Source organism: Bos taurus, chromosome 19 (assembly GCF_002263795.3).
Source record: "Bos taurus isolate L1 Dominette 01449 registration number 42190680 breed Hereford chromosome 19, ARS-UCD2.0, whole genome shotgun sequence".
NCBI lineage: Eukaryota > Metazoa > Chordata > Mammalia > Artiodactyla > Bovidae > Bos > Bos taurus.
In genome coordinates, this window is record NC_037346.1 from 33,307,726 (window position 1) to 33,335,657 (window position 27,932).

Consider the following 27,932-nt stretch of genomic DNA (forward strand, 5'->3'; position numbering starts at 1 on the left):
TTAACAGGCTTCTTTTTAGGTTCATGCAGTCTGTAGCATGTGATGGGACTTCACTACTTTTTGTGTAGTGTCCAGTGTATGGCCAGACCATGCTTTGCTCATTTACTCATCTGTGAATGGACACTTGAGTCATTTCTACCCTTTTGCTACCATGCATGGTGCTGCTGTGTGCACTCATGTACACATTTTCATCTGAATGTTTTCAATTCTTTTAGGTATTTATGTTGGAGTAAGATTGCTGGGTAAAGGTAATTCTGTATTTACATTTTTGAGGAACTGCCTGCCAAACTGTTTTACACAAAGCCACCAGTGCCTGAGGGGTCCAACTTCTTTGTATCCTGGCCTGCATTTAGCATTTCCCTTTTTATTTTTTAAAAAATGGTCAACCTAGGGAGTGTGAAGTACTGTCTCACAGTGGTTTTGATTTTCATTCCTGTAATAACTAATGATGTTGAAAATCTTTTCCTGTGCTTATCGGCCATTTGTGTATCTTCTTTGGAGAAATGTCTATACAAGTACTTTGACCATTTTAAAAACTAGGCTGTTTGTCTTTTTGTTGTTGCTTACAGAAGTTCTTTATATATTATTTTATATGTTATATATACTATATTGTTGTTGTTTAGTCCTTCAGTCGTGTCCAACTCTTTTGTGATCCTATATACTGTAGCATGGGATTTCCCAGGCAAGAATACTGGAATGGGTTGCTATTTCCTTTTCCAGGGGATCTTCCTGACTCAGGGATGGAACCCACGCCCCTTGTTTCACCTGTATTGGCAGGTGGATTATTTTTTTTACTGCTGAGCCACCAGGGAAGCCCATATATATTATATAATATATAAGGATATATTACATTTCTCTATATTGATCTCTGGATATCAATCCTTTTTCAGATATATGATTTGCAAATGTTTTCTCTCATTCTGTGAGTTGTCTTTTCATTTTCTTGATGGTATGCATCAAGCAAAAAAGGTTTTAATTTGATCTGTTTTTCCTTTTGCTAGTGGTTGATACTTTTGGTGTCATATCTAAGAAGGTTCTGCCTAACCCAAACTCATGCAGATTTACTCCTATATTTTCTTGCAACTGTTTGATAGTTTTAGCTCTTCTTATTTGGGTCTATTTGAGCTAATTTTTGTGTTTAGTGGAGAGGAGGGGAAGCTTGTTCTCTGGTATGTGGATATCCATTTGCAGAAGAGACTATGTTGCCTTGGTGAGTTGTCTTGGCAGCCCTGTTGAAAATCAACTGACTATATATGTGAGGGTGACAGTATTATTAAAAAAGGAAAAAAAAGAAAAAGAAAACCTGAAAGAGAGTAAACCCTATAAATCCTTCTAGTACAGAAACTGGCTAGTTAAGCTATGGGGCTTCCGAAGTGGCTCAGCAGGAAAGAATCTGCCTGCTGATGCAGGGAGACCCAGGTTCAATCCCTGGGTCGGGAAGATCCCCTGGAAGAGGAAATGGCAACCCACTCCAGTATTCTTGTTTGGAGAATTCCATGGACAGAGAACCCCGGTTGGAGATGACTGAGTGACTGAGCATGCAGGCCTGCAGCCCTGCAGAACCAGGCCTGTCTCACCATGACAGTTTTGCCAGAGGACCACCACATCATCTTATGTTGCAACACACACAGGCAGCTGCAGTGTTTCTTGTCCTAAGGGCTCTCATCCCCCAGATGACTAAGACTTTTTTCTTGGAACTTGGTGTGGTGGCGAAATAATCTGAAAGGCTGACCCCGTAACCTTTGTTCTGGGCGCAGACACTTTGTCTGTAAGGCCTGAGTGGGAGAGAATTAGTTGCCTCTCATCCAGAGTTTTTGGTTCCTACTGCAATTACTGCAGATGCTATAGACTGAACATTGGTGTCCCCTAAAAATCCATATGTTGAAACCCATTTCCCCAATGTGATGGTATCTGGAGGTGGGGCCTCTGGTAGGTAATGAGGTCACGAGGGCAGAATCCTCCTGAATGGGACTAGTGTCCTTAGAATAGGAACCCTAGAGCACTCCCTTGGTCCTTCCACCACGTGAGGACACAGCAAGAAGGCGGTAGTCTGTGAACCAGGAGACACGGCCCCACCAGACACCTCATCTGCTAACACTGTGATTTTGGACTTCTTAGCCTCCAGAACTGTGAGACAAAATTCTGTTGCGAGCCACCCAGTCTGTGGTGTTTTTGTTCTAGCTTCCCAGATGGACTATGACAGTGGAGGTAAGGGTGAGCTGGCTAAACTCAGTTTGGTTCTTAAAGGGTCTACTTCTTAGTTTTTTAATATCCCTATTCAGGGCTTCCTTGGTGGCTCAGTGGTAAAGAATCTGCCTGTGGATTCAGGAGACATGGTTCCCTGATCTGGGAAGATCCCATCTGCTGCAGAGCAGCAAAGCCTGCGCGCCACAACTGTTGAGCCCGTGCTCTAGAGCCTGAGGACTACTGAGCCCTCATGCCCTGGAGCCCGTGCTCCTCAATAAGAGAAGCCGCCGCAGTGAGCAGCTCGCAGAGGCACAGCAACCTGAGAGCAGTCCCCACTCGCCGCAACTAGGGAAAAGCCTGTGTAGCAGCGAAGACCCAGCCCAGCCAAAAATAAGTAAGCAAATAATTATATACATTAAAAAAGATCCCGTGTGCATGCTGCAACTAAGACCCAGTGCCACCAAATAAATAAGAATAAAAATGTTAATTTATTAAAAAAATCCCTGCTCTGCTTCCCAAGGAAAGGACCAAAGTGTGTGACAAGGGACATAGTCTGCCATGGGTGTCATGAAATGTAGCTCAGTAAAATGGTAAGCACTTAAAAACAAATCAGCTACATTGCTGAGTTGAGCACATGACCCTCCATTTATAGAACAACCACATCTAAACACATTCTGCTCTACCCCTGAGAAGATCTAGGAGTTTAGGAAAAGTCACCATCTCATCCAGTCGTTGCACATATAAGACGAGAGAAGCCCAGAGAGAGGGCATTATTTGCCAAAGGTGACACAGCCTTAAAAGCTGAAGCCAAATTTCATGACTCCTGGACGAGAGCTCTTCCATCACACTGTACTTCCCTTTTTCTTTTCTCTGGTCTTGATTTTCCTCACATTCACCTTTCCTTCAACTGCCAGCAGGAATCTGTTTAAGTTGAAACGCAGACTTCCACTTATAGTCCTAGCGACATCTTCATTTCACTCTCTTCCCTCAAACTCCATAGCAAACAACAGCAAACGAAATAATTACAGAGCATCAACTTTGATGAAGCAAGTAAACCACCATATCAGAAAATCACAGGACATGGAACATACCCGCCTGGTGAGATCTGCCCCAGAAAGGGGTGCAGAGCTGGCCAGCAGTGCTCTACCTTGGCACTTCCCACAGGATTTGGAAGTGCCTCAGAATCAAGCCTCACCTTCCCAGAAACAATATACTGTAAAATAAATTCAGTGAGACTGTTGGTTTACAACTGATGTATGCTCATTATCAGAACTAAGGAAAATACAGAAGAGTGTAAAGGAAGTATATACTGCTTTCTAAACTCAGTATTCTATCAGGAACATCTTCCTATATTATGAACTATGCATGGAAAACAATTGTGTGGGACTGCCCGGGTGGTCCAGTGGTTAAGGCTGCAATTGGGTTCGATCCCTGGTTAGGGAATTAAGACCCCACATGCTGTGGGGCAACTAAGCCCAAGTGCTGCAACTACTGCAACAAAAGATCCCAAAGGACGTAAGGAATATCCCGAGGCAGCCAAATAAATAAATATTAAAAAGAAACTTTTAAATTGTGGCTTAATGTTCTGGACCATGGCTATATAATTAATCACCTACTGCTACGTTAGGTTGCTATCAATTTTTTTTGCTGTAATGAATATCACAACACACAGTCACCTTGGTTCCTATTTTTGTGGTATATTTACAGCCTCTTTCAAGGAGCAGAATCAGCCACAAATACATGCCTTGTTGAGGCCAGCCTCCCTGGTCCCACTCTTCTTCTAAACTGACATGTGACTTGACGACCCAGCCTCCCTCCAGCTCCCAGGATAACTTGCCTTTGAAGTAGCACGGGAGCAGCCTTCCATGTTGGCACAGTCGCTCCATATCAGCTTGGTCCACTGCAGTCTCCTCCCACGGCTCCTTTTCTAGGAAACGTTGTCCTTTGTGCCCTCTGGGAGGATGGGAGCCCTGCCCTGCTCTTGCCAACTGGGGCTGGAACGCTGCCCTCTAACTGTACCCAGTCACTTCTTTGTGTCTTTGGAGAAAAGGCCCTGTGAGGAGCTTCGTTTTCTCTCTTTACAGTAAGAGGATGCTTGGTCATGTTCACTTTGGCACTTGGCATATGGTCTGTTTTGGTTTCTGGAAGGGGCCGGCTTTTACAGGGTCTCAAGAGGAGAGGGGATTAGTTACCAACGGGACCCCAGCAGCCCCAGACTCTCTGCTTTGTGGCTTCCCTTTCACTGATTTGTGTGCATTTATTGGAAAACACAGAGACTTCCAGGAACTGGTAGCAGGCCAGGCTCATTTATGTTGCCTAGTGGGTACTGGATTCTATTTCCTTGTTCAACTCAAATCAGTCTGTTAAGGTCTTGGGCTTGTTAATGCCAGGATGACGTTGAGACGAGCAGTGGGAGAAAAGATGCTGAAACCTTAGGATGGTGGAGCCAAACTGACAGAGTGGGAAAATCAAGATGTAGAAAAATACTCCCAAACCTAAGTTCTCACTTAGGACTTCCAAAAGGCTAAAAATAACCATGCAAGTCAGGGATCAAGACTGTTTTCTTTTAAAAAAAAGTGAAAACAGTTTTACTGAAGTCTCAGGAATTGGTTTGCTATTCACCATTTCTGAGTCAATTAAAAAAAAAAAATCGAGGAAAGGGGGTTGGAGACCACACACTTATGGGGTGCCACAGGAAGGAAGCTTCTGGTGTGAGCCAAGTAGCCTGTTTATTCAACAAACACGCATTGAGCAACTATATATAAAGTGTTAGGATAGTGGTTGGGGATACATGAAGAAAAGATACAGAGGGGCTTATGGAGTAAAAAAATGATGTATATATTGGGATATGATGGGACAATGACAATGTAGCCAAAGTGCCCAAGAAAATCTGGGCAAATCATGGATGTTGCAGAGTCGAAGGTAATCTTGAGCTGGGGTTTCAAGGATGAATAGGAGTTTGCTAGACAGCCAGGATGTGGGGAGCTGGGAAGGGAGGAAGCAGGCAGAGGAGGGCCGGGCACATGCATGAGTGTGGATGCAGAAGAAAGCTTGGTGGGTTTGCAGCCTGACTTGCATATGAGAACAGACTGGGGTGCTGGGAATCCTCTGCTTTTGTGGTGGGAATAGATGTGATGTGGGTACGGCAGGTATGGGATGCTAGGAGCAGGGATCAGACCACAATCACCTCCGAGACCCCAAAAGTTTCTCCCAACGGTTGGTTGTTGGGCCCTGATGCCATTTTTATGGGCCTGGTTATGACTGGAAGGTCTACTTTATTTCATTACAGTCAGTGTGTGTGTGTGTGTGTATATGTGTGTGTGTGTCTGAGTCGCTCAGTCGTGTCCAACTCTCCAATCCCATGGACTGAAGCCCTCTAGGCTCCTCTGTCCATGAGGATTCTCCAGGCAAGAATACTGGAGTGGGTTGCCCTGCCCTCCTCCAGGGGATATTCTCAATGCAGAGATTGAACCTGGTTCTCCTGTGTTGCAGGCAGATTCTTTACCATGTGAGCCACCAGGGAAGCCCCCCTTAAACCCCTCCCCATTTCCAGCTTGAGCCCTTTGGAGAGCATATCTGACCCTCTGCCCACTGGTCCTTCAGAATGAGGCCCTGAGAAGACCACAGTGTTTATAAAAAGGCTTAAAAATCATTACTATCTTTTCAAGGAACTCTATTCTATGCTTTGAACTTACCAAAATGTATACAGAATTGTTTCTAATTTAGCCTTCACTTGTATGGATAGAAGCTGAGTACAGAGGGAAGAATTTTTATTAGTCATGTAGTAGTAGTCTTTAAAAATATATAATCATTTTATTGCACTTCACTACTGTGCTTTGAAGATACTGCATTTTTAATGAACTGAAGGGTTGTGGACCTATGACAGCAAAGTCTACTACTGGGGGCCTTTTTCCAACAACATTTGCTTATTTTGTGTATCTGTGTGACATTTCAGTAATTCTTGCAATATTTCAAACTTTTTCATTATTATTATATTAGTTATGGTGATATGTGATCCATGACCTTTGATGTTATTGTTACAACTGGCTGAAGGCTCAGATGATATCTACTTTTCAATTAAGGTATGTATGTTATTTTTTTTTTTAGATATAATGCTCTTGCATACTTAATAGACTATGGTATAGTGTTGATGTTACTTTTATATGCACTGGGAAACCAAAAAATTCCTATTGACTTGCTTTATTGCGGTGGTCTGGGCCTGTACTTGCAGTATCTCTGAAGTCTGTTTGTCTTTTAAAAAGTAATACAGGCTTCCTTTAAAAAAACAAACAAACAAAAGCAAAATAAAACTGTACAGAATTCTGTGAAAATTAAGAAGTGCTAGTGTTCTTCCCTGGCCCAACTAAAGAGCAGCAGCTATTGACAAGTCTGGTGTGTGTTCTTTTAGAATATACATACAGAAATGTGCGTTTACTTTTTGTTTTGAAATGTAAATGAAACAATTCTATGGACTCCAACACAAAAGCAACAAATGAATACTCAGTCTGTAGGCTGCATTTCCCAGTCACATTCAGTTCCCAAGTGTTCGGGAGAGGGTCTCTAAGCCCTTTTCTAGGCTTGAACCTCAGCACGTGCACAACCACCATTTGTGCAAACACAGCAGTGGTGCCTATCAGACCAACACCCATTATCCAGTTCCTGGACCTTGAACTGTTCTTTTTCTTCAGCCTCTAGCACGGTGCCTTGCCCATTCCAGGAGCTTTAATCTGGATCTGTTAATCACATTCATTTAAACATCACATGGTCCTTTAAATTAGCAGAACCTACAAGTATTAAGGAACTGGGTAAGGTTACCAAGCGTATCCACTTAGTTGTCTAATGACTCAGATGCCTTCTCTTGAAAATGGAACTGTTTTCTCTCCTTAAGGCTTTGGCTAAGGGGTTTACTTAGGTGAGCTCCTATGGCTAAATACCTCCTTGGAATCAAGCCATAAAATTCAGAGCAATGGAAGACAGCACTGACAGTACACAACCTCAGATGTTCTCTTAAGCACACGTTGGTCGTTCGCTTACCCTAATCAAGTGGTGACCTACTTCCCTGCAGAAAGTCAGGAATCAATTCCGTCTTCCTTTCTGTTTCCGAATCCTAGCACTGACTGTCATTTATTAAACGTCTGACCTCAGAGGAGTCTCTTAAGCTTCAGTTTCTTTGTGTGAAACTAAAAAAGGATCATAAAAAAACCTGTTTTTGTTCAGTCAATTGAAGAATTGAATGAGGTGACCTTTGTGCAATTGTGAGTCAGGCTTGGAGGAGTCAGGGCACAGTGACCAGATGGCCTTGGCTGCAAGGCTTGCTCTGCTAGTGTCAGCTGGATGACCCCGGGCAGATGACTTAACCTCTCACTAGTCCTCTGTTTCTCATCTATAACCTGGGGAAGTAACTGGATTATTTTCAAGATCATGTGTTTAGTGAGGTCCTTGGCACTGACAGTGAATTGAATGTATAGTTACCACGATTATTCTGAACGTGGGCCTTCTGTGAAACCTTCCTTTCTCTTCGTCCCCTTCATCCTTCCCTTTGACTCATCTAAATAACCCAGAACAAGATTCCAGAGCTCTGCGTTGCTCAGTTAGGAAACTAGAGGCTGAAAGACTGAAAACTGCATGCTGCCAGGGACTGAACTGTGTTCTCCTCAAATCCGAGGGTTGAAGCCTTAATCCCCAATATGACTGTATTGGAGATGGGGTCTTTAGGAGGTCATTAAGGTTAAGTGAGGGGCTTCCCAGATGGTGACAGTGGTAAAGAACCCGCATGCCAATGCAGGAGACATAAGAGACTTGTGTTCGATCCCTGGCTTGGGAAGATCCCCCTGGAGGAGGGCATGGCAATCCACTCCAGTATTCTTGCTTGGAGAATCCCCATGAACAGAGGAGCCTGGCGGACTATGTTATGGTCCATAGGGTCACAAAGAGTCAGACAAAACTGAAGTGACCTTAGCATGCATGTGCACAAGGTTAAATGAGGTCATAATGGTAAGCCCTAACCCTATAGGGGAGAAGGAAATGGCAACCCACTCCAGTACTCTTGCCTGGAAAATCCCATGGACAGAGGAGCCTGGTAGGCTACAGTCCATGGGGTCATGAAGAGTCAGACACAACTGAGTGACTTCACTTTCACTTTTCACTCTCATGCATTGGAGAAGGAAATGGCAATCCACTCCAGTGTTCTTGCCTGGAGAATCCCAAGGATAGAGGAGCCAGGTGGTCTGCTGTTTATGGGCTCGCACAGGGTCGGACACTACTGAAGCAACTTAGTAGCAGCAGCAGCAACCCTATAGGACTGGTGGCCTTGTAAGAAGAGGAAGAGAGAAACTTCCCTCTCCCCACTGCTTGGGAGCAGATAGGGAGAAGATGGCCATTTGCATGCCAAGAAGGAAACCCTCTCCAGAAATCAACCCTGCTGCACTTTGATTTTATACTTTCAACCTCCAGAATTGTGAGAGAAAAATACATTTCTGTTGTTTAAACTGCCCAGACTCTGGTATTTTGCCATGGTGGCCTGAGCAGACTAAGATACCTGGCTTCCTTGAATCTTCAAACTGGCTGTGGAATTATTTATTTTTAACATGTTTATGACTCCTCTTACGAGTAGCATCTTACAAGTAGGGGATGTTGCTGAAACTGCATGATCTTTTGGATATATAAAAAGTATAATAAATTAAGTCAGATTCTTAATTTCTTATCTAAAGGACATATGTGCCAACATGAAAAGGCTCAATGGTCAAAGACGAGATGACTGCAGTATCAAAGAGCATAATGATTTATTTATTTATTTTTTTTTGGCGCTTAGTGCCGCCTTTCCCCAGACCTTTGCCGCCTTTGCCGCGTCCAGACATGGTTTCACAAAAAGTAAACCAACAGCAACTGGGGCATAATGATTTAAAGTGAAAAACCGAACATGTAAGTTCCTGCCTGCCTCATCCGACAGACCAACAAATAATTGGTTACTGGTGCAGGTACGTAGGGGATCAACTCCTATTCTGAAAATGGCAACAAAAGGGAAAGAAGCATTTTAGCCTGTCTTTTGGAGTCAAACTATATATATCAGGGTAACTAAATAGCCCCAGTTGATAAAGTTCTGCTTTATAGAAGAATTATAGCTGGTATATTTGGAACTCGGGAGATATTTAGAGACTCACCATTTTGCAATCCTTACTTAATTAATGATTACTAATCATGAAAGCACTACGTGAAAGGTTGATGTGGGTCTTTACAATGAAAAGGAATGGCCGTTACCACGTAAACGCACCAGCTGATTGCAGGATCACTGAAAGTGAGACAGTACACGTCTCCTGAAATGATGGAATGGGGAGGACATGGAACGGCTTCTGGTCCCTGAAAGTTAGTGCCCGTTTCCAGTTTGCAAGAAATACAGAGGATAAAACCACCACTGAGGCAATACCACATGGAAGCAGCAGACAGTCGTCTACATGATGACTGCCTCAGTTTTTTCAACAATCAGTGACATTGAGAGGGGGAAGGGATATGAAGCATATCAACCAGCTATAACGTGTGCACTTTGTTTATATCCTGATTTGAACAAACCTACGGTGAAAAAACACTTTTGAGCTACTCAGAGCAGCTCAAAATGGACTGGGTGTTTGACAAACCAAGGAATTGCCATTACTATCAATTTTGTTTGATGGGTGGCTAATGACATTGTGGCTGCATGAAGAAAAGTCTATCTTCTTAAGAGATCTATCCTTAAGTACATAAGGTAGAATAACCTGATGTACTGATGGTTGGGTTTTCTTTAAAATACTTCATACATGGGAGGAAAAAATTTGGGAGACTGGGATTGACATATACACACCATTATATAAAAATACATAAGGACCTACTGTTCAGCACAGGGCACTCTGCTCAGTACTCTGTAATGGCCTATATAGGAAAAGAATCTGAAAAAAAGAGTGGATATGTGTATATGTATAATAGATTCACTTTGCCATGCAGCAGAAACTAACTACAACATTGTAAATCAACTATACTCCAATAAAAAGAAAAAACACAGCTAAGTTATAACTGCATAATAACCCCTAAAACTTCACACACAAAAGATATATGGGGATACATGCATGCATAGCAAAGGCTTGATAATTACTGGCCTTAGACAACAGGCATGTGAGGGTTCATAATACTGTTCTTTACACTTCTGACATATTTTATAATTTTTTTTTAAGATTAAAAAAGTAGCTATCTTAAAACAAAATCTGAACAGAAGTTGAAAAAATTCATTTATGTTACACTGCCACTTGAAAACAAATGTGAAACTATATTCAGGCGACTTCTCAAATAAGAATGTTCTTGCCCACCCACATGAGTTTTTTGTCTTTTGAGTGTACACTGTGTATTTATTGCCACTGAATTTCCACATTGTTAAAAGATAAATTTACCTGTTTTCAATAATCATTACGTTGGAGGGGGGAATCCCCAGAACATCACAGCTCTGCAAGAGTTCCTTCTTACGGATCTCCCCTTGATTGTAGTAATTTCCTGAGGATAACAAATACATGGTCGTCCATTTCTTTATCAGTGGAGATCTATTGTCCACTCATTCTCATCTTGTTCCCTAAAGGACTTAAACTATCTGAAAATTTTGTGGTTGTGATAAAAAGTTGGGAGAAACACAACACTAGGGTTACTACTGTCAGACACACCTGTGAAGCACAATCTTTATAATCACCATTGAATTCCTCTCCATCTCTGTCTATCCATATGTCTGTCTGTCTGCCTGTCTGTGTTTCAGCCGCACGCTACAGGCTTTGCGTACTGGCTCTGCAGTTAGCAGATTTAGGACTGACTCTTCTGTAACCACTCAGAATAAGTAGGGTATCCAGACATACTACTCTTTTGGGCCTATTATTTATTTTTTAAATTGAAGTACAATTGATTTAGAATGTTGTACTGTACAGCGAAGTGACTCAGTTATACACATATATATAGACATTCTCTTTTTTATATTCTTTTCCAACTCAGTTTGTCACAGGATGCTGAATACAGTTCCCTCTGCTATACAGTAGGACCTTGCTGTTTATCCATCCTGCATGTAATAGTTTACCTCGAGTAAATCCCCAAACTCCTAGTCCTTCTACCCCGCAACTCCCTCCTCCTTGGCAACCACAAGTCTGTTCTCTATGTCTGTGTGTTTCTGTTACAGATAGATTCCTCATATAAGTAATTTCATGTGGTATTTGTCTTTCTTTGATTTACTTCATTTAGTATGATAATCTCTAGGTCCAGCCATGATGCTGTAACTGGCATTTTTCATTCTTTCCTATGGGTAACTTCCATTGTATATATTTCCCACATTGTCTTTATCCAGTCCTCTGTGGGCCATTTAGGTTGTTGTCACGTCCTGGCTATTGTGAATAATGCTGCTATGACCACAGGTGTGTATGTTCAGTTCAGTTCAGTTCAGTCGCTCAGGCGTGTCCGACTTTGCGACCCCATGGACTGCAGCATGCCAGGCTTCCCTGTCCATCACCAACTCCCAGAGCTTACTCAAACTCATGTCCATCGAGTCAGTGATGCCATCCAACCATCTCATCCTCTGTCATCCCCTTCTCCTCCTGCCTTCAATCTTTCCAAGCATATATCTTTTTGAATTAATGTTGTCTGGGTATATGTCATTTGGGCCCCTTTAAATTGATAGTCTTCAAATATCCGTTCAACACTTAAAGAGGCTGCCAGTCCTGAGTATTTTAGGAAAATATCCTCCTTTGGAATTTGGTAACCAGCTATTCCAGCATGCCTCTGGGGATCTGGACCACATCAGCACCCTAAATAGCTCATAAATTCTTTATTTTCCTGACACATACACTGCTGCTGCTAAGTTGCATCAGTCGTGTCCACTATACTTCCCAATAACAGTTCTGGTAAGTAACTGCTCTGTATCCTTACAAATAACTTACAGTGACATTTTGGTATCACTTAAATTGCATTTCGGGCTTCCCTGATGGCTCAGTGGTAAAGAACACAGCTGCCAGTGTAGGAAATGCAGGTTCGATTCCTGAGTCTGGAAGACACCCTGGAGAAGGGAATACCCACTCCAGTATTCTTGCCTGTGGAATCCCATGAGCCAAGGAGTCTGGTGGGATACAGTCCATGGGGTCACAGACTCAGACTCGACTGACTGGCTAAACACACAAACTGTACTTATGAGCAGTTGTCTGGCTGCTGCACCCCTCAATCCAACTCTCCATCAGATAATTGCGTATATGCTTTGTGCTAGTTAACTTTCCTGAGCCATTGATTTCTCCAGCTGTGAAGTGGGGACGATGGCCTTCTCCTCAGGCTTTCCTGAAGATTATGTGATAATACACATCCACTTGGTTTGGTTCTCAGAGTTAATCTCCCTTTTCCTTGACTTTTTATCTTTACGTTCCCCCTTTTCCTTTCCTTTCCCTCTGAATTACAATCCACCGTTATCATCCAGATCAAATGCCAATCCCTCTGGGAAGCCTTCTGCTATTTTCTTTTTTTGGATAATTGCTTTACAATATTGCACTGGTTTCTGCCATACATCAGTGTGAATCAGCCACAGGTATGCCTTCTGCTATTTTTCCCTGGCAAGTCATCGTTTCCAGTGTTCTGCTCAGAAGGATGAGCTCTCCTCTGGGATCTGATGATTAAGTCCTAAATGTCTTTGACCTTAAAAGCATCGGTCTCATTCCTGGTGTCAGCACCCTGCAGGTACTCATGAGGCCCCGAGAGAGTGGAGAGTGGCTCTGCTTCCTGTCCCAGAAAACTCAGAAACTCCCAAGTGAAACCTTTCCACTGCTGCAGGGGTTCCTCTAGGGTGAGTTTTGAACTCTTTGAACCCAGATAGGAGACAGTCGCTATGTTGTATCTGACAGAAGGACTAACCCCCAAGAGACTCCAGACCACAATTTCATTTTGTACTGTACTCATCACAAATTTTTGAGTCAGAAATTGTCAATTTTGTGACAGTCATCATATTTTAGGTTCCCCTCTCCTATTTTGTCTCAAGGTTACTTATCTTTGGTACTAAGAGCCTAACTTACACTAGTGATGCGATTCCTGATGTCTGAGGCCGAACACATTAGACTCTGATTATTGGTCGTGACAAACTGCTTGGGGAGCTGATTTTATTGCTTTGTGTTTGAACTGAGGAACACAGAAGGGGTTACGGAGTTGAAGTCAGAGAGCATCTGAGGCGTTTTCACTAGGTCTGGTAAACACGTAGGCACTTCAGTGGAGTAAGTGGCTATGACCCTCCAGAACAGTGCACCCAGTCAGTAGACAGTAGGTGTCACAAGTCATATGCAGGTTCAAGGAGAGAAACAGGCTCCACTTCCTGATTGGGAGAACCAGTCTTTCCCTCCAAACCGTCCTCCATATGCCACTGGAACGAGCTTTCTAAAATACAAAACTGTCTGTGCTAATTCTCCACCAAATGTATTTTACAACACCGTACTGTCTACTGTGGCTTTCTCCCATTTGTATATGAATAGATATCTCAGTGGTTGGGCTTCCTAGATGGCGGTAGTGGTAAACGATCCCCCTGCCTATGAGGGAGACTCAAGAGACGTGGTTGGGAAGATTCCCTGGAGGAGGAGGACATGGCAACCCACTCCAGTATTCTTACATGAACTGCATGGAAAGAGGAGCTGGGGGCGGGGGCGGGGGGGGCGGTGGTGGTGGGGTGTGGTACAGTCCGTGGGGCCTCAAGGAGTTAGATGCGACTTGAGCACACAAACACGCACACCTCAGTGGTTACATAAACTGGATAAATGCTGGACTAAACTAAACTAAATTTTAGGATTTTTTATAGCAAGACTTCACCAAGATGTGGACAGTCTAACAAGGACTATACAGCTTTAAAGCGGGGGGGTTGGGGATAGCATATCTGATTAAGTTCCCTAAACTTGTTGGGTCACGTTATTAACTTTTTTAAATAGCAGCTTGATGAACTGGTATTTCTTGGAACATACAATGGGAATCAAATGAGTTATTCCTTAACTGTCACAGCAACAAGATGTGTGAGGCAGATTGGATGTAATGGCTCAGAACTGGAAAGACCCACAGGGTTCTGGTTCCTCCATATCCTAGCTCTTAACTTTGGTTAAGTTACTTTTTTGTGATTTAGATTCCATAGTTTAGAAAAAGGTGAGGCGGGGGGGACAAATTATATACATGTGTACCATTCTGTGTATTTAATGCTTATCATAGGATTGCTGAGAGGATTATATGAGCCACTAATAAGATACAATTTCCCCCCTGCTTCTCCCTACCCCTCAGAACTGGAGTTTTGAAGCATTCAAATGAGTCCCAGACTTAGTTATGTTTTTACTATTTCTCTGAATGACTTGCCCTATTTCCTGTGAACCTAAGTCCTATTTTAAAAGACCAGCTCAAAAGAAAAGCTTTTCAAAGTTTCCTTACTCCAACTCTGTGAAAAGAAAATTCATGCTTTTCCCCATTTTGGGTCCACAGTATTTTCTCTGTCATGCAGTTACAGCTTTCATTATGTTATATAACAAGTTATTAACTTCCTGCTTTTCAAGTTAGAATAAATCAGGAAGGTGGCTAATGTTTAATCCATACATGTTTTCAATGAATTGGGGATTTTAAAAGTAATTTTAAAAATTACAAAGAAAGTTAGATGCAGAGGAAACAATGAAAGACAACAATACAGATACTAATATATCAGTATGTGTCCAGAGTCTGGTAGGTCTTATATTTTTGAAAAAATTTTGATTTCTGGCCTCAACCTACTAGAAAACAAGAAGAAATTTAGTAAAGAATCTCCTGTACCTATAATACTTTGTAAATAAAATTCAACCATCTCAAAATAAATTTTGCTTATATTGATTTCCATAGTTGATAAAAACATAAAATTAAAAGCAAAAAAAGAAGAGACCATTACTTGCATCTATTTGCAATTATTATCTTTAATAGAATAAACTGAGAAAAGTGCTTAGATTGAAATTCTCATTATATATGAAAAATGGTTTAATCTTTACTGCCAATAAAATTTTTTTTTGAGGAAAAAAATGTTAATCAAAGCAAGAAGTATACATAAAGAGGTTATTTGTAATAGAGATAAACTGGGGGGGAAAAACTTCTAAATATACATACAATAATAAGGAACCAGAGATCAAATTGCCAACATCCGTTGGATCATCGAAAAAGCAAAAGAGTTCCAGAAAAACATCTACTTCTGCTTTATTGACTATGCCAAAGCCTTTGACTGTGTGGATCACAACAAACTGGAAAATTCTTAAAGAGATGCGAATACCAGACCACCTGACCTGCCTCCTGAGGAACTGGTATGCCTGTCAAGAAGCAACAGTTAGAACTGGACATGGAACAACAGACTCGTTCCAAATCGGGAAAGGAGTACATCAAGGCTGTACATTGTCACCCTGCTTATTTAACTTATATGCAGAGTACATCATGTGAAATGCCAGGCTGGATGAAGCACAAGCTGGGGTCAAGATTGCCAGGAGAAATGTCAATAACCTCAGATATGCCTATGACACCACCCTTACGGCAGAAAGCGAAGAACTAGAGCCTCTTGATGAAAGTGAAAGAGGAGAGTGAAAAAATTGGCTTAAAGCTCAACATTCAGAAAAATAAGATCATGGCATCACATCACTTCATGGCAAATAGATGGGAAACACTGGAAACAGTTGACAGACTTTATTTTGGGGGGTGCCAAAATCACTGCAATGAAATTAGAAGATGCTTGCTTCTTGGAAGAAAAGCTATGACCAACCTAGACAGTATATTAAAAAGCAGAGACATTACTTTGCCAACAAAGGTCTGTCTAGTCAAAACTATGGTGTTTCCAGTAGTCATGTATAGATGTGAGAGTTGGACCATAAAGAAAGCTGAACACCGAAGAATTGATGCTTTTGAACTGTGGTGTTAGTGTTGGAGAAAACTCTTGAGAGTCCCTTGGACTGTAAAGGGATCCAACCAGTCAATCTTAATGAAAATCAGTCATGAATATTCATTGGAAGGACTGATGCTGAAGGTGAAACTCCAATACTTGACCACCTGATGTGAAGAACCGACACACTGGAAAAGACCCTGATATAAGCAGGAGAAAGGGACAACAGAGGATGAGATGGTTGGATGGCATCACTGACTCGATGGACATGAGTTTGAGTAAGCTCCGGGAGTTGGTGATGGACAGGGAAGCCTGGTGCGTTGCAGTCCATGGGGTTGCAAAGAGTCAGACATGACTGAGTGAGTGAACTGAATTGAAGGGATGACTAACTAAAAGACTTCCTTGGTGGCTCAATGCTGGAGACACAGGCTTTATCCCTGGGTTGGGAAGATCCCCTGGAGAAGGAAATGGCAACCCACTCCAGTATTCTTGCCTGGGAAATCCCATGGACTGAGGAGCCTGGCGGGCTACAGCCCATGGGGTCCAGACTTAGCGACTAAACAACAACAAACTAAATTAAGGTTTATCCCTATGAAACCATTTAAAAGGCTATATACCTAGTTCTAATTAATATGGATAAATGTTTAAATTAAAAGTTTCAGAAAGATGTGTTCATTACCTAACTCGTTTCAGTTTTATTCCCAGGGCAGAGTATACATCCTAGCAGACAGACTTTATTTAATGAAAAAAAAATTTTTTTTTAGTCAAGACTTTTTAAAGAGAAGTTTTAGGCTCACAGCAAACTTGAAGGTAAGATACAGAGAGTTCCCAGAGACTCCCTGCCCCACACTTCCACAGCCTCCCCATTATCAGATCTCCCACTGGATGGTACATTTGTTACAACTGGTGAACCTCCACTGACACCATCATCATCCGAAGTCCACACTTTCCATTAGGTTCACTCCTGGTCTTGTACAGTCCGTGGGTTTGGAGAAAAGTATGACAACCCACCCCAGTATTCTTGCCTAGAAGATCCCATGGACTGAGGAGCCTGTCGGGCCACAGTCCCTGGGGTTGCAAAGAGTCAGACACAACTTAGTGAATGAGCATGCATATAATGACATGTATCCATCATTATAGTATCAGAGTATTTTCACTGCCCTAAGAATCCTCTGTGCTCTGTCTATACATCCTTTCTCCCATCCAAGCCCCTGATCCCCACTTTTTACTGTCTCCGTAGTTTTGCCTTTTCTTGATTGTCACGTAGGTGGAGTCATACAGTACAAAGCCTTTTCAGATTGGCGTCTTTCATTTAGTAATACGCATGTAAGATTCCTTCTTTTCATGACTTGACAGGTCATGTCTTTTTAGCTCTAATATTCCACTGTCTGAATGGACCACAGTTTATCCACACACCTACTGAAGGACATCTTGGTTGCTTTCATGTTTTGGCAATTACAAATAAAGCTGCCTTAAACATCTGGGTGTAGGTTTTTCGATGAACATGTTTTCACTTTCTTTGGATAAATACCAAGGAGGGTTATTGCTGATAAGTGTATGTTTAGGTTTGTAAGAGATTACCAAACTAACTTCCTTACAAAGTGACTGCACCATTTTGTGTTCCCATCAACAGTGAATGAGAATTCCTTTGCTTCACATCCTCACCAGCATTTTCTGGATTTTGGCCATTTATTATTATTATTTAATCTCTTGGCCGTGCTGTTTGGCATGTGGGACCTGAGTTCCTTGACTAGAGATGGAACTGGCACCCCCTACATTGGCAGCCTGTAGTCTTAACCACTGGTCTGCCAGGGAAGTTCCCTGCCTATATTAATAGTGATTAGTACACAAAAGTTTTTAATAAATATTTAAGAAATTAATGACAAAGTAATATTCTGTGACAAATCGTATAAAACATGCTTATTGGGGAAAATCTGTATAGAAAAAGAACTTGTAGGAAACACAACCAAATGAGAAAAGAGCTGATTGGGCATGTTACAACCAGCTTTATTGAGGTATGGTTTTTACATACCATCCATTTCACCCACTGTATATGTACAGTTTAGTTATTTCATTTATACAGCTGTGCAATTATCACCATAATACAGCATAATGGTCAATTTCTGTTTTCTCATCCCATCTTTTCTGTACGGTAAAGGAGGATTTATTCTTTGAAAGGTCCCTTCAGTGAAAGCTGGGTGGAGTGGACCGCTAAAATGACCAGTAAGATTACTCTCTAGTCTAATGGGCTCTCCCCTCGGTTTGACATGTACATTTTCTAGCACAGAATGAAGAGTTGAGCAGTCATGACACGGCCTACATTCTGTTTGGTCGTTATTCTTGGCCCTCCTGTGAATGAAAAGGTTTCACAGAATACTGATTACAGCCAGTTCCCAGCGCAGATGTAGGTATTTATCGGAAGCAAATGCTCTCCAATCGCGGTAGCCGGGAGCCTGGCGCACATGCGGCCCACGTGCCCCCACTCCGGGAAGCCGACCCTGGCTGGGATCACGGATTCTCGCCCCAGAAAAGGGTCCTCCTTCAGTGTATTCATTCGCCTGGCGCCTACGACAGAAACCTCTTCGGTAAGAGGCTGACTGAAACAGGCCGGCGCCTGAATTATCTCCGCCGCCCCGAGTCCCCGCGCCCCGCCTACAGCCTCCTACCTGCGGAGAAGCAGAGCAGGAACAACTGGTGCCGCAGGCGGGCCAAGCCTAGAATAGTGGGAGCAAAGAACATGGCTTCATCGTCGGGGTGCGCCGTCACCAGAAGTGTCCGGCTTCCGCCTCCGGGCAGGCCAGCCTGCTCCGGCCTCGTCATTCGCTCCCAGGAGCCCCAAACCCAGAGAACGCCCCATACCAGGACAGCCGCCGCCAAACACAGAAGCGGCGCCGCCACTTCCATGCCCCAAGAGGAGAAAGTGCGCCTGCGCAGATCGGGAGGCTGCCGCCGGGCCGACTCCGGCGGGAAAACCGAGCTCGCGGAAACCCCGTTCCGACTGTAAGTCCGTCCCGCCGGCCTCCCCAACGGCCGGAGGCTTTAAGCGTCGGGCTGTGTGCTCGGACACGGACGCCTCTCAGGCCCTCTTCACGGGCTCTCGCTACTTTAAGCGGCCTTTACGAGCTCTCATGCCCGCTCGGCTTTAGGGCTGAGCGACCCCCTTGCCGTCCACACAGAACTTAAGGGGAAGCGTCTGAAAAGAACCCCCAACCTCTTGAGTGCGAGTTCTCTTCATGTCACTTTTTTATCACTCGTTTCTTAAAACCCGGGCTTTCTCGTAACTATCCGGGTGGACACCGACTGTGTTTCTCCTCCCTAATTGTGGGATGTGAAGTGGCGGCTTCTCTAAAGGAACAGTATGCGGTGGCGAGGCCCGTCCGGTCAGTTCCTTGGGAGCGTGAGGCCGAGAGCGTACTTGGCGGGCGCGGGGGCCCGGGATCCTCGGAGGGAGGGCTGGCATCACGGGCCGGTCGGCCGCGCGCGGTGTTTGAGGGAGGCCCGCTGCGAACGCAGCCCGAGCCCGGGAAGCAGCGAGCTGGTGGCCGCGCGACCCCGGCAGCCCGGGCTCGAAGGCCCGCGTCTTTCCCTCTCCCACGCCCACGGGGAGGCCCGGGCGCGATGGCTCCGCGTTGGGGCCGCCGCTGTCGCCGGACCGAGGCAGGATGCCAGGAGGTCGGACACGGGCAACCCAGGAAACTCGGCCAGCGGAGGGAGTCGGCCTGCCAGCCTCCGGAAGGAGGAGGAGCCGGCGCCGGAGCCGCCTCAGCCGCGGTCGCCGGGCCGGGGGGGAGGAGAGGGGTTGAGTCAAGATGGCGGCCGAGGTGGCGAAGCAGCAGCGGCGGCGGCGGCGGCGGCGGCTGGAGTGAGCTCCCGGCTCGCCGCGCCGACCAGGGCCCGGGCAGGGCCGCGCGCGGGGCTGCGTCCTGCCCCTCAGGCCCGGGGCCGCGCCGTCCGCCGCGCTCCGCCCGCTCCCGGTGAGTAGGCCTGGCGCCCGCAGCCCGGCCTCCGGGCCGCCGCTCGCCCGGGGCCGCCGAGGGCTTCGGGGGCGCCCGCCGCCGGGGCGCCTTCCCGGCCGGCGAGGGGCGTCGCGGGACCGGCGTCTCGGGACCCGCCCAGCCACGGGCTTCTTGCCCTCAGCGGCCGGGCGAGCAGGGTGCGGCGGGGAGCGGGGCCGGGCGAGTGGGGGAGGCTGCTGGAGTTTGGAGGAAGAATGGGCCGGGGCGCCCGGGGTGTCCTGCGGGGAGGGGGCTGCGGGGCCCGGGGCGGCGCGGGCCCGGGCGGCGGGTGGGGCCCGCGCAGGTGGCGGCCCGCGCTCCCTCCGGGGCGGAGTTGGTGGCCGCCCGCGAGTGTGCACGGGGTCAGGGCGGGTGACAGCGGTGGACAAGTGCGTGAAGAGCAAACTAGTTCACCTTTGCGACCAAACCGCTTGGGGTGTAATGGCGAAGGGAGGGCGGGGGACGGCGGAGATGGGAACCCGGTACCTTCTGGCTTTTATCGTGGCTGTTTAACGTGGATTCTCTTTTGGGGGGAAGAGGGATTAGAGAAACTATCATTGAGAAGTCAGTCTTAGTGGCGAGGAGACAGAATTTTTCGAATTAACTGGATTAGGGGTATAGTCGTGTATTAAAGGTATGAGTGGGCATAAGTGATATTTAGTAAAAGTATTTGCTCAGAAGTGTCAGTTTTCTTTTAACCGACGTTGCGGCTCCAGTCCCGCTTCTACAGAGTTAACCTTGGTTTGGTGGTGTGGGTAATTCTAATCTTTGGGATTAGTATTTTCACCTGCATCAGATTTGCTTCCCTAATTAGATCCTAATTGTATTGAAATTTACATTCCTTGCGTGCACCCTGGTGAGGCAGTGATGGGAGGCTGAACGTTTCGTAAAGAGCAACAGGCCAGGGATTTTAAAATGCCTTCAAATCATTCATTCGTTCAGCATGTCTTGATCAATAGCTGCTGCTGATGCGTCACACGTGAGTCTCCCTTGGATAGCTGAAGAGTTGATGGCATTATTTAGTTTTTAATAGTTTTCGAAAATGTGATGTATCCTTAAAGATAATTATTGGCAGAACCAACTGGTCAGAAGCAGACCAACTTTAGAATATTATTTAGACATGGGTAAAAATTATGGAAGAAATCTTATTTCACAAGTTGTTGCAGAAAGAAGTACTGTTTTTATTTGCTCATTCTGTTAAATTCCAGTGGAAGTTTATTTATTTTAATATTTATAGTACACAGTTGCTTTGCTGTGCTTTAAGCAGACCTGTTAATGGAAATCAAGGTTAACACACACATGTATATGAATAATATGCACATACATACGTAAGGATATGATTACTTGCAATATGAAAATACTCTTTCCTTTTACAAAAGGCTTGCAATATGTTGAACTCCTCCCTCAGAGAAAATGTAATAAAGAGTCCTGATTGGTCTTTAGCCATGTGTCATTTTGGAACAGGATCAACCTTTCTCTGCTTCAGTTTCCTCATCTATGCTAGTAGGAAAATATCTGCTCTCCTAGGTTGCTACTGTGAGCCTAGGAGAATTAATAGTTGTGAAATTGCTTTACAAAGATCAAAAGGTTATATTTGTGTGTGAGAGTAACAGCTTCCTCTTCATTTTTGAAATGCTTTATCTGCGCGTCTCTCACGGCATTTATTCTTTCTGCCTTGCATTTAGGTACCTACTTGTCTTATCTCTTGAGGACAGGAGAAGCCCTTCTCTGACTTTTAAGGCACTGCCAGAGGGTATTGACACAGCAAATGTTTATTGTGTGGATTAACATTGTATTCTAATTAGAAAATTGTGTTCACAGTTATAGCTTACAACTTATGGAGTATACCTGCTGATCTGCTGTCACAGATCTGTGTAGCTGTGATCCTCTTCATGACTTCTGAGGAATAAATGTTTTTAACTGGGTGTCTTGCTGGACTTCATATAGTAAAACGTAAGAATTTGGCCTGCCCACCTATTTTTTTGAAAAAGTGTAGAATGCTAAAAATTAACTCTTTCTTTGAATTCAATTGAGTAAAATTTGTTCCAAGGCTAAGTACAGATTAGTCAAGTTTTTCTAAGCTTTTTTTTCTTCTAAATTTTGTGGATTGGAGAGTTTGTTTTGCCATTTCTATCTTTGGGAGAAAGTAGAGGCTTTTAAATAAGCCAGGGATTGATGTAGGTTAATGTCAGGCTGTTTCTTACTCAGTTTTTTGTGTGTTTGTTACTCAGTTTTAATTGTATTTTGTAATCTCTCTTAACTGAAATTTCAAATCCGTAACTCATGTTTGAGGATAATAGAGATCTCGAATACTTAGTTATTTCCATGTGTTCATTTACTTCAGAGATTGAGTTTTACTGGAACGCAGTACAAAGTAGTAGTAAAGGTTGGTCAGAATTTATTATGTATGGACTTATGTTGTGTAGTTCGTTCACTTGTTCAGCCTGTGTGGTGTGCCTCATGTTTAGGGCATGTTACTAAGTGCTATTAAAGTATAAAGTTGACGGGATCAGTTATGTGCACAAAGAACTCAGTCTATAGATTGTCTGATACTTTGTTCTTTTCAGGTTTCAGGATGCAAAAGTACATTCAGAGAGAAGGTTAAGGAAACATTGTCTTTCTCTCAGAACTTCCTTAGGAGTATTGAAAAGCTACCAGAGCTTCTGTCATGTAGCAAGAACTGTATGTAGAGCATCTGTTTTTTATTTTGGTATTCTTGTGGTGGTGGTTTTCCTTGAATATTTTTACTCTTCTACCATTTTTTCTATCCCAGAAGCTTGTGTGGTCAAAATATTACTTGGATATTACTTGGATTGTTTTCAGATACAACCTGCTTTTTTGGGGGGAAGGGGATTTCCTCTTTGCATGTGAAAATGAGAGCATACAAAGCCATGAGGGTGTTGGGGGAGTCTTCAGGTTGACTCTTTATGTGTGCTGCTGTTACCGTCACTTAACAGTAATCTCAAAGACAAATCTAAGTTGGTTAAAACAAAATGCTCATTATTTATAGAATTATAGAATATAGAGTCATGTAGGTTAACCAGTTGTGTTTTACTGGTGAGTATAGCGAAGGTCAGTGAACAGAACAGATCTGGCCTGAACTGTTGCTATTGGCCAGCAGCAGAATCCAGTCCTCGGCCGTCCAGAGTAGCTCCTGCTGTCACACTATCATCAGGGGATGATTCGGTGTGAAGGTTGACACAACTGAAAACAAAAATTAGGGGGTGGGCTGGAGAATGAGCGGTCAGTCACTCAGCTGAGATACTGAATTTGAGTTCAGTAATAAACCTCCTTAACTGTACATTTCTGCAGTGAAAAGATAGTTTGAAAAAAATTGGTATTGATCTATATCAGTAATATGATCACTGGGAATTACTAGTTTCATTTTTAATCTGTTATGATGAATATCTTCTTAAACAAAAAGGCCTTTAAGGTTATCTGGACCTACTGACATTTCATGGAATTTAAGTGTTACTGTGATGGAAATTTTATTATGCCAATGGTTTAGAGACACAATTTGCTAGGTTAGGTTATGTATCAGTTATTGCTTGCTTCACTTTCAAACTGCTACTTTTTTTTAAGTTTGAGAAGCTTCAGTGGTTAATATGAAAGCGTAGATAAGTAATGTGAACATGAACTGTCTTTTTAATGTCATGTTGAAAAGCTTCATATATAATGTTAGTTTTCTATAGGTACTCATGCCATAAAATTTATTTTAAAGGAAAAGGCATAGTTTTCTTTTTAAACTAATGTCCTCACATGAATACTGAAGCATGATATGTTTGTGTGTTTTAAATTCCATTTGGGCTGTTAAATAACATGCCTGTTTTGGGTTGTGTTAAGAAGGGTTGTTTTTTCCCATTCTGTGCTTTTTCCAGAATGCTGTTTCCCTACCTTACACTTCCATACTACCACATATGTATATTGCTGATTTTTTGAGAGGTATTTATCACATACCACTTCATCCAGGAAGTCTCCTTGCTCCTTCCTCTTGTCTGAAGATGACTTCTTTTGGTCTGAAAATTCTTAATACTTTACTTAAACCTCTGTTATAACATCATAGTTACTTATATACATGTCCATTTAATCCCTAGTAGAGTATACTATAAGCCCCTTGTGGACATGTCTATGTCTCACTTATTTTTTGATCCTTCTTCTGGCCCTGCTCCCAGAATAACTCTCTGTTCTTGAGAAAGGTGTAGTAAGGATCTGCTGAATGTATAAGAAGGAGCCTGGAGGTACTTGGTGCAGCTGTGGAAGCTCGTGGATATACACATGTGGGAACTTGATAATGAACAGTTTTTGGAAATTAATAAACAGGTAGAAACTCACCGGTGTCAGGTAAAACATGTGTTATCAGTGAATTATTATTAAAGCATTTCTTAAAATATTTCTCTTGGATTCTTGGGAGAAGGAGTAAGTGGGGAATTAGTTCATCTCAGATTATTTGTATTTCCAGATAATATTAGAACAAAAATGTGTTAACTTAAATATGCAGGGGATTTTTGAGTTGTTTTGGTGCTAGGGAAAAAATGTGAAGTAGGAATGGTGGGTTTACAGGATTACTATAAAATCCCTTTGAAGGGATATCTTTGAAAGAATACTACTTGATTAATTTTATGTCAAAAATTAAATTTTTGAGTAGATTAGTCAAGATAGAAGGAAGAGAAGAGTTAAGATTACTCAATTATACATAAATCGAAATTAAACCAGAATAAATTGAGGTTACATTTTTCTAGGAAAATTTGACTTGTTAGGAGGGTCACCTTTATGGTTATAGGTTGCACCTACCTCCCATACTTTAACTGATAAGCTGTTTTCACATTTTTGTTGTCATGCATGGTTTAGAGTCAGTAGTCTGTTTTTGGCAGTTCATTTCCCTTGGCAGTAGCATATGGATTTGTATAATTTTGAAATTTTTGTTCTAAGTAGTAATCATCATGACTTTGAACTTTTGTTCAAAGACATTTAATGTTGTATTACTTTTGATTAAGTTCTTTTAATTCAGCTTCGAATAACAATGACTTTTATGTATTTGAAATGAAACCAAAGCTTGTGCTTTCTAGGAGTTACAGCCTAAAATACACACAGTGTAAATATGCCAGAAGTAGGGAGTGTGTAGTCCATTAATGGTGTGTGTCTGTGTGTGTGAATGGGGTGGGGCATAAACTGAGCAGGAGGGGAGGGGTAGAAGGAGAAGTTACACTCTATTTACACAGAACCATTTTAATGAGTGAAGGAGGATATGTTATTTTGAAGTCTTTTCTGTTTATTATAAGCAATACATTATTTTTACAGAAGTTCAACATGGAAGTTTTAAGATATAAAGAAAGTGAAAGCATCAATTCTTAGATGTAATTTGCTAAGTGTTGTGTATTCTTTCAGGTTTTTTCCCCATATGTTATGTAATGTTCTATATTATGAGACCTTAATATGCTCTTCTGCTATTCCTAGTTGGTGTTTTTAGAGCTACTTTGGTCATTAATAGCTACATAGTATTCCACTTATGAAAGAAGACAGGTGGGTTTCCCTTGTGGTTGAGATGGTAAAGAATCTGCCTGCAGTGTGGGAGACCTGGGTTCAATCCCTGGGCCTGGAAGATCTCCTGGAGAAGGAAATGGTAATCCACTCCGGTATTCTTGCCTGGAAAATCCCATGGACGGAGAAGCCTGGTAGGCTACAGTCCACGGGGTGGCAAAGAGTCGGACACGACTGAGTGACTTCACTTTCACTTTCAGACCCTGACCAGCACTGAAAATTACTCTTTAAAATATTTTGTCAATTTAAGAAGTGGGGAAAAAAGTGATTCTAATTGGCCTTTTATCAATCACTATTGTTGTTGAACATTTTTTAAATGGAGGGAGTTGTATTTCTTTTAGAAATTATCTGCCTTTATTTTTGATTATTTTTTGGTTGGATTATTGGTGTTTTTCGGTTCTTTAGGTATTAGGGTGTTTACATTTTTCATATTTGTGCACACCTCCTATCCCCCACCCATCCTTCTGTAGTATTCTGTAGTCAGGTATAGTCAGCTACAGTATTATGTAGTAAGTATTATTATCTGTAGTATTCTGTAGTATTGTTAACTATAGTATTCTGTCGTCAGGTATAGCCCGCTGCAGTATTGTGTAGTAAGTATTATTATCTGCAGTATTCTGTAGTATTATCTGTAGTATTCTGTAGTCAGGTATAACCAGCTGGGATTGTGCTGGTTCTGTGACCTTGGGCACATTACTTCACCTCTGTAAGCCTTAATTTCCTTGTTTGTAGAATGAAATGGAGATAATGTAAACGATATTTAACATAGAGACTGGACAAGGTGAGTGTCTTGGTCTGTATACGACTTTCGGGTTTCATGATCTACTTAGACCTTCCTCACTCTAAGATTTAAAATATTCATCCATCTATTAAACTGAAGAAGCAAAGTGAGAAGTATTAAGTCTAGTATGCCACTGCTTGTTTTAAAGAGGAAAACTAATGGATACACATTTGCTTTTATATCATAGAATGTTTATGAAAGAAAACCCAGGACACTAGTATTGTTGGTTGTTGTAGGAAGGAGAGCTAAGTGACAGAGGCATGTGAGTGAGAGGAAGACTTGACTGGATACCTTTCTGCATTTTTAAAACAAGTCCTCAGATTTTAATTTTTAAAGGTTTCTTTTTCTCTTTAGTTTTCTTTTCCTTTTTTAAAAAAAAAAAAAAAACTTTGAATTTTTGGGCTCCATCTGGAATTTATTTCTAGTATAGGAAATGAGGTAGACATATATTCTGGGGGGGATAGGAGGTGTGTATGTTTTTTCCCTGAAATAACCAGTTGTGTTCGCACCATTTGGTGAATAATCCAGCCTTTGCCCCAGTTACTAGATTTGTGCCTTTTATCATTTGCTAAATATACTTAGAACTTTTTCTTGGTCTCTTGTTATATGTTATGATATTCTTTAAATTACTATTTTATAGTTTTTATACTGATAGGGTTAGTCGTCTGTTCATTGCTCTCTTTTTTTTTTTTTTTTTTCAGACTTTGACAGTTCTGGTCTGTGTATTCTTCGGGATGAACTTTAGAATCATTCTGTGAAGTTCAAAAAGAAATCTTGCTGAGGTTTTTATGAATAGTGATTGGCAGTATTGAATTCATGGGCTAATTTTAGGAAAGTTGACACCTTGTGTACTTCCTGTTATAGGAGTCATAGGAATAACTCCTATCCTGTTATTCAAATGACTTATGTTCTTCAGTAGATTTTCAAATTTTCCTTCAAATAAGTTTGCACATTTCTTACTTCTTTTGTCCAACAAATGTAGTAAGGAATCAAGCAGAGAGTTTATATTCTAGTGGGGGAAATAGAACAAATGAATGCATTTCAGATTATGATTAGCCTATAAAGGAACAAAAGGGTAACTGAAGGGTGGCTGGGATAGGCCTTTCTGAGAAGATGGCATTTGAAACTGAGACCTAAGTTTGAGGAGTCCTAGGCCCCACGGCGAGCCAGGAAGAGCATTCCAGGCCGAGAGTACAGAAGGACAAAGGGCTGAGGCCTGGCACCAGTGAGAGGCTGGAGGGAAGCTCGAGTTGCGGTCTCATGAGCAGTCAGGGAGGAAGAGGCCAGTCAGCAGGGGCTCCTGGGCCACTGTGAGGAGTTTTGGTTCTGTCTGTAGTGAATGGCAGCCCCCAAGGAGTCTTGAGCAGGAGAGTGACATGTTCTGAATGATGGTTTATAAGACTAAATTTAGCTTTTTTTTTTTTTTTGACATTTGGCTTTTTGAGTGGAGAAAGTGTTGAAGTGGGAAATCTGGTTAGGATGAGACTGGGGGTAGTGCGGCTGGAGAATCTTGGGAGGCTGTGGGTGGGGGCATGAAGGAAGGGTAGGACTT

General features: G+C 42.7%; 2 protein-coding genes across 31 annotated transcripts in view; one reads left to right on the forward strand and one right to left on the reverse strand.

Moving 5' to 3' along the window:
- Positions 1–18,980, reverse strand: part of PIGL (phosphatidylinositol glycan anchor biosynthesis class L) — a 49,898-nt gene extending 30,918 nt beyond the window's left edge. For all 3 annotated transcript variants that reach the window (XM_024979806.2, NM_001100311.2, XM_005220331.5), the window contains exons 1-2: positions 18,733–18,980; positions 10,602–10,701 (exon numbers count right to left, since the gene is read on the reverse strand). In XM_024979806.2, coding sequence (XP_024835574.1) covers positions 10,602–10,701; positions 18,733–18,970 — 338 coding nt within the window. In that variant the 5' untranslated portion in view covers positions 18,971–18,980. The remainder of the gene's footprint in view (positions 1–10,601; positions 10,702–18,732) is intronic.
- The window catches only part of NCOR1 (nuclear receptor corepressor 1), a 115,658-nt gene continuing 106,704 nt past the window's right edge, over positions 18,979–27,932 (forward strand). For 22 of the 28 annotated variants that reach the window (XM_024979811.2, XM_024979834.2, XM_024979824.2 and 19 more), the window contains exon 1: positions 19,857–20,040. The gene's annotated coding sequence lies outside the window, so the exon portion shown is untranslated. The other 6 variants (XM_024979812.2, XM_024979818.2, XM_024979822.2 and 3 more) reach the window with 3 other exon arrangements.